Source organism: Labrus mixtus, unplaced genomic scaffold (genome assembly GCF_963584025.1).
Source record: "Labrus mixtus unplaced genomic scaffold, fLabMix1.1 SCAFFOLD_199, whole genome shotgun sequence".
Classification (NCBI taxonomy): Eukaryota; Metazoa; Chordata; class Actinopteri; order Labriformes; family Labridae; genus Labrus; species Labrus mixtus.
Window position 1 is genome coordinate 1 of NW_026870324.1, and position 7,500 is coordinate 7,500.

The 7,500-nt window shown below is 44.5% G+C and overlaps 1 protein-coding gene across 2 annotated transcripts in view; it reads left to right on the forward strand.

Moving 5' to 3' along the window:
- The first annotated feature begins 5,667 nt into the window (after positions 1 to 5,667).
- The window catches only part of LOC132968611 (hyaluronan and proteoglycan link protein 1-like), a 15,278-nt gene continuing 13,445 nt past the window's right edge, over positions 5,668 to 7,500 (forward strand). For both annotated transcript variants that reach the window (XM_061034254.1, XM_061034255.1), the window contains exon 1: positions 5,668 to 5,805. In XM_061034254.1, coding sequence (XP_060890237.1) covers positions 5,700 to 5,805 — 106 coding nt within the window. In that variant the 5' untranslated portion in view covers positions 5,668 to 5,699. The remainder of the gene's footprint in view (positions 5,806 to 7,500) is intronic.

Consider the following 7,500-nt stretch of genomic DNA (forward strand, 5'->3'; position numbering starts at 1 on the left):
TCTGGCGGGCTCCGTTATCCTGTTGCAGATCGGTCTTATGGAGGAAACACAGACTGCCTCGAGTAAAAATCTTTGCACGTACAAACTGTTACAGCATCAAACATTCAGTCATCAACACACACACACACACACACACACACACACACACACACACACACACACACACACACACACACACACACACACACACACACACACACACACACCTGGCCTGTAAAGCCTTGGTCCTGCTTACCCTCCACACAGATGGACACTGAGGAATGCTGTCACATCTGCAACCTGCCGTGTGTGTGTGTGTGTGTGTGTGTGTGTGTGAGTCAAACACACACACACACACACACACACACACACACACACACACACACACACACAGCTCCATATACAGTATCTGTCCCGCTGGCTCAGCTGATCCCCTCTCTCCTCTGTAACAACTCTGTAATGTAACAACATAAATACCGTGGCTTGAAACAGCAGACTCTAGTGGACACTGGAGGAACTGCAGCTGTAAAGTTAGACATTTTAACATGGAGCTCTATGGGGACTGACTCACTGCAGGAGACAGACTCTAGTGGACACAGGAGGAACTGCAGCTGTAAAGTTAGACATTTTAACATGGAGCTCTATGAGGACTGACTCACTGCAGGAGACAGACTCTAGTGGACACTGGAGGAACTGCAGCTGTAAAGTTAGACATTTTAACATAGAGCTCTATGAGGACTGACTCACTGCAGGAGACAGACTCTAGTGGACACTGGAGGAACTGCAGCTGTAAAGTTAGACATTTTAACATGGAGCTCTATGAGGACTGACTCACTGCAGGAGACAGACTCTAGTGGACACTGGAGGAACTGCAGCTGTAAAGTTAGACATTTTAACATGGAGCTCTATGAGGACTGACTCACTGCAGGAGACAGACTCTAGTGGACACTGGAGGAACTGCAGCTGTAAAGTTAGACATTTTAACATAGAGCTCTATGAGGACTGACTCACTGCAGGAGACAGACTCTAGTGGACACTGGAGGAACTGCAGCTGTAAAGTTAGACATTTTAACATAGAGCTCTATGAGGACTGACTCACTGCAGGAGACAGACTCTAGTGGACACTGGAGGAACTGCAGCTGTAAAGTTAGACATTTTAACATAGAGCTCTATGAGGACTGACTCACTGCAGGAGACAGACTCTAGTGGACACTGGAGGAACTGCAGCTGTAAAGTTAGACATTTTAACATAGAGCTCTATGGGGACTGACTCACTGCAGGAGACAGACTCTAGTGGACACTGGAGGAACTGCAGCTGTAAAGTTGGACATTTTAACATAGAGCTCTATGAGGACTGACTCACTGCAGGAGACAGACTCTAGTGGACACTGGAGGAACTGCAGCTGTAAAGTTAGACATTTTAACATGGAGCTCTATGAGGACTGACTCACTGCAGGAGACAGACTCTAGTGGACACTGGAGGAACTGCAGCTGTAAAGTTAGACATTTTAACATAGAGCTCTATGAGGACTGACTCACTGCAGGAGACAGACTCTAGTGGACACTGGAGGAACTGCAGCTGTAAAGTTAGACATTTTAACATGGAGCTCTATGGGGACTGACTCACTGCAGGAGACAGACTCTAGTGGACACTGGAGGAACTGCAGCTGTAAAGTTAGACATTTTAACATAGAGCTCTATGAGGACTGACTCACTGCAGGAGACAGACTCTAGTGGACACTGGAGGAACTGCAGCTGTAAAGTTAGACATTTTAACATGGAGCTCTATGGGGACTGACTCACTGCAGGAGACAGACTCTAGTGGACACTGGAGGAACTGCAGCTGTAAAGTTAGACATTTTAACATGGAGCTCTATGAGGACTGACTCACTGCAGGAGACAGACTCTAGTGGACACTGGAGGAACTGCAGCTGTAAAGTTAGACATTTTAACATGGAGCTCTATGAGGACTGACTCACTGCAGGAGACAGACTCTAGTGGACACTGGAGGAACTGCAGCTGTAAAGTTAGACATTTTAACATGGAGCTCTATGGGGACTGACTCACTGCAGGAGACAGACTCTAGTGGACACTGGAGGAACTGCAGCTGTAAAGTTGGACAGGTTTCTGCTTGGTTGGTTAATGTTTGATAAAGTCTATGGCTAAGAAATGCTGACACCGTGAATGTTTGGTATCTTTGCATAAAACATGACTCAGCAAATGCGTCGCTCATTATTTTGAGCTCAAATTGAACAGTCAGGTTGGCAGTTTTGATGTTGCAGCATAGTTTCAAAGTGTTTTGCATGTAAACTCTTGGTTTATAATGTGACTGTAGCTGACACATTAGATTACATTAGATATATAAACTAAGGTTCAAGAACAGTACTGAGACTTCAGATTTAAGTACAGGACTCTGTGTTAATGGAGCATGAAACTCCAGCTCTCTGCATCATTTCTGCTGCTGCAGAGTCGTCCTCCTCCTCCTCCTCCTCCTCCTCAGCTTTTTTTCTCCTGCTGTATCTCATCATCTTCATTTCCCTCCATCTCCTCTCGTCTTTTCTCATTTCACACCTCAGCTGCTCCTCGTCTCCTGCAGAGAACACTCAAAGTTTTCACTCTGTTTAAAAAGGACAAATCCTCCTCCAGTCACTCCACCTACTTATCCCTGCAGTCCCCGCCTCCCCTCGCCCCCCCTCGTCCTGTCCTGGTATATGCGTAATGACTATTTTCACGCAGGGAGGGAGAGTGTGTAACTGGCACAGTGTGTGTGTATGTGTGTGTGTATGTGTGTGTGTGTGTGTGTGTGTGTGCTGCAGAGTTATTCTGCTGACTGCAGGAGCTCCACCTGGCAGAGGGGGCCGGAGCATCAGCAGTTTGGGATGGTGAATGAAGATAAGGGTGGTGGAGGGGAGGGGGAGGGGGAGGGGGAGGGATCAATCCAAATGACTACCCCTTCACACACACACACACACACACAAGCTTTCAAAACAAATTCACACACACACTTTACTATGGAAGTCCAGAGCTGCCGACATTAAAATCAAATCATTTAATCCAAAACAGTCATTCTGATGTTTGTTTGTAACCTTTTATCAAACTGTCTCAATAAAAAGTGTGCTGGATTAACTCTTCTCCATCGATACAGATAACCAGCTCTGGTTTACTGAGACAGTGAAGAAAACTTAAAAAAGGCCACTTGTCTTAAGCAAGTTCTGCAAGTTTGAGGGGCACGTTTGACCCCAAAGTCCAGTTTGTTATATTATGAGTGCTCGGTACACTTCCTCGGCTTGGAAGAGGTTTGCTTTGGCACGGTACAGTCCATGCACGAGCACGAGAACACAACATGGACATGACGTATTAACGAAGAATTCCAGAGTGTTCTGTCTGTCTCTGACTAAAATGACTCAAAATAAAACACACAGTTAGCTGTCATGTTCTCTGTGCTGTTCTCTGATGTACCACAGACTCTACCTTGCATCCCTTTTTATTTTTTGAGTCCCCCTGTCTTGTAAACTGAGCACGCTTCATGATCACGTAAAGCCATTCATGTGTTGTATTACGACGTTAGATAGATCGATAGATACTTTATTGATCCCGAGGAAACTTCAAATTTTGTCCAGGAGGTAACCGTGCTCAGGCCCGGTTAATTCTGGAGCAGTGTGAGTGCAGACCAGGGGGGGAATGGGGGACGGGGGGCAATCATGAGTCAGCACGGTATACGAGACAACCGGGCCTAGTGCAGTACCCATTTTAAACACTAGGGGTCAGAGTTACATATTGCACTTTTACATTTTTCTGACTTATGACCACGAGTGGTGCGGTTTGAGTTTTAACGCTAATTGAAGCTTCGGTCTAAACCTTTGCAACTTTTCCGATCTGGAGGTTCACTTAAGAAAGTCCATCTGAAAGACACGTGAGGGAATTATTTATGACTCTTGTTACTCGTCTCTGTGACTTTGGCCGCCGTGGACTTCCATAAAAAAAACCTTTAAAGTCAAATGTTGACTCCCTCTCTGTTTGGGCTGAGTGTGTGTGTGTGTGTGTGTGTGTGCGTGTGTGTGTGTGTGTGTGTGTGTGTGTGTGTGTGTGTGTGTGTGTGTGTGTGTGTGTGTGTGTGTGTGTGTGTGTGTGTGTGTGTGCGTGCGTGTGTGTGTGTGTGTGTGTGTGGTGGTGTGTGTGACGCTGCACTGAGGCTCAGTCTCCCTCTGAAGTTGTGGACTGTCAGAGTCATGCTGCCTCCTCGCTCTGCTGGATGACAGGAACGTTTACTGCACCGTACGTATGAACATCTAACATCAAGGAGTGTGTGTGTGTGTGTGTGTGTGTGTGTGTGTGTGTGTGTGTGTGAGTGTGTGTGTGTGTGTGTGAGTTTTGTTGTGCAGCTTGTGATGTGTGTGTGTGTCTTCTTGTAATGTCATGCCTCTTACGGGACGTCCGGTGTGTGCAGCTGAGGTGGATCCTGCGGTGTGTTTGTAGCATGTTTTGTATCTGAGTGTGTGTGTTAGCGAGCTTTTCTCTGCAGGCTGCTTCTCCTCTCCTGCAGACATCAGAGGAGAAGCAGCACTGCAGAGAGAAACTCTGGGTCACACTCAGCTCTCCGTTCTATGGAAGACGATCAGGGCTCGGCATGAGACTCAACCACAGCCGGATTAATGTTTTGAGTTACGAGTACGATAACGTCCTCTGATTGATCTTTTCTTTAATCCTGGTAACGATTCATTTTGGATACTTTAAACATAACTCTCAGAATTAAGAAAGAAGAAATGTGACATATCTTAAAATAATCTCAAAGTTCATCTTTATCCTCTGAATTCAGTTTTTATATTTGTTGTTCATTTGGTCACCGCGGTGGCGTTCTGTTGAACCGCCTGCTGACCTGAGATCTGCAGAACCTTTAAGTTCTTTAAACATCAATGTGTGAGTGTGTGTGTGTGTGTGTGTGTTGGAAGGGATGCTGCAGGGTCCCTTTATTAATGTTATGATTTAAAATGTGCTTTTTGAATTCACTCATTCATTTTTAATGAGTTTGTTTTTGTGTATTTTTGTGTTCTGTAAAGCGCTTTGAGTTTACGTTTGTATAAAATTCAACTGAATTCAAAAACAAACAAACTCTTTAATCTTTCTGAATTAAATTTTCCTCAATGCACAGAAATTGTGTTCAATGGACTCAGGACATTTACACTTTATGAGCCTTTTCCATTTTTGATTTCAACAGTTTTGTCTTTTGTCTTGAACATTTTTTATTGTCTTTACATTCAGGAACTTTATTTTAGTTTGTTTGTGCGTCCTTGTTTTGGATATTTTTGACTTCATTTCCAACCATTGTGCTGTTATTTTAAACATGTTTGAATTTAAATTGAGAGTTGAGGCTTCTTTTAGAACAAGTCTGACTTCATTTCAACAGAAACTTCTTCATGAGGATTTATCATTCACATCTTTATTCCAGCATGTTCTCATCATTTCACAGTTTAGACTTCATCACAAGAAGGAAAAATCTAATTAAATCTGTGTTTGATTTCTTCTTTCTGCTCAACAACACTGAAAGTTTGACTTTGTAGTAATTTAAATTAACTTTGATTAAAACATTTTGTTCTCGTGCCTCGTCGTGTTCTGAACCTCTCAGATGAACTAAAGGACGTTTCCTCCCTGCATCATCTCTAACCCCCCCCCCCCCTCTCTGTGTCTCTGCAGTGAGCGACCCCCCAGTCTGGTGAGCCAAGATGATTCCCGTCCTGATGTGTGCCCTGGTCTCTCTGAGTTTAGCTCAGAATGATTTAGACATCCTGTTCCCCGAGCTGGAACACTCCAGAACCATCTATGTCACAGGTGAGTTTCAGGACGCTCTCTGTTTCCTGCGATGCTGCAGAGAGTTTACCAGAGACCCTTCCTCTCCTCATCCTCTTCTTCCTCAGAGCTTCGTCCCGGACGCTCTCTCTGCATGTCGTCTGTTCCCTTGTTTATCAGCTCGCCCTGCGGCTGCAGCTCGCTGATAACGCTGCTATGTGGGGATTATTAGCTCACTGAGATAAACTTATCTGCACCAACAGATGAAAAACTTTGTTCACGTCCAGATTTCAGACGCTGTAAGAAAACACAGCTGACATCTTTAACATTTAACCCCTTCCTGAATGTGAATCAACATGTAACCGCCCTGGATGGTTTAGTCAAAGTGAATGATGTAAAGTCTGTTTGCATGTTGATGAAGCGATCTAAACGACGTCACTTTTGACTACGACCTCTCCTTTCTTACAAATCATTCAGCTTCACATTCTTCAATAACCAGTTACTACTGTAGTTTCATAGTTATGATGTCTTAAAGGAAGAATGAGCCACTTTTTGTCCAGTAGAGGTCGCCCTTGAGCTCCAGCATGAAACCAAAACAAACTGCTGTTTGGCCACGCCTCCTCCATACTGAAGGCTCCGCTCTCCTACAGAGACACACCTCCAACCCCCCTCCACTCACGTTCACACAAAGGAGTTATTGATTAGAAGGCACCGTAATTAAGCACCAATAAGCACAAGTGGCAGACAAAATTCTCCTCTGCTCGAGCTGCAATCAGCTGTGTCCTGCATTGTTGTGTTAGCATGCTAATGGTAGCACTCTTTAGTTAGCTCGTAGCTTCACATTGTTGTGTTAGCATGCTAATGTTAGCACTCTGTAGTTAGCTCGTAGCTTCACATTGTTGTGTTAGCATGCTAATGTTAGTACTCTTTAGTTAGCTCGTAGCTTCACATTGTTGTGTTAGCATGCTAATGTTAGCACTCTTTAGTTAGCTCGTAGCTTCACATTGTTGTGTTAGCATGCTAATGTTAGCGCTCTTTAGTTAGCTCGTAGCTTCACATTTCATGTAAACTGACACAGAATGAGCGTGATCTAAAAACTCTTCCTAACATCCAAATAATCAGTGAGTATGTTCTTCTTCTTCTCTCTAGTTCTTGACTAAAACAGCTTTTATACACAAGGGGAGGAGCCGGCCGTCCCGTCCATGTAAACACGGCTCTGACAACAACACAGCCAGCGGGACTCGAGCTTCTCCCTCATTGTAGACAGTCATGACTCAGAGACACATTTACACAGGACAGACTGGATCTCTGGTATCTACCAACCAAACCAACGACTTCACTAAATTATAACTCACTGACTATTTGACCGACCAAGTAACCAACCAGCTCTCTAACACATCGACTTACCGACTAACTAACTAGATAAATTCTGACCATTCAACAACATTTTTGCCTTTCTGAGATAGATCAGCTGAAGAGAGACAGACTGTCCCTTTAACCTCCGACAGCTCAGAAAAAAGAGACCACACAATCAATGATCAATCAGGTTAACAGACGGACGGTGACGCTTACACAGCAGAGTCAGTGAAACGCTGTGCTGGTTAAACAGGCGCAGAGACTCTGACAGTGACGGAGGCTGAAGGTCACAGCGGGCGATAATATCACACATTTAAAGACTCTACGCTCAGAGAGGACTTCATTACATCGTCGTAGAGGAGATCCTGAATGAATGTGACC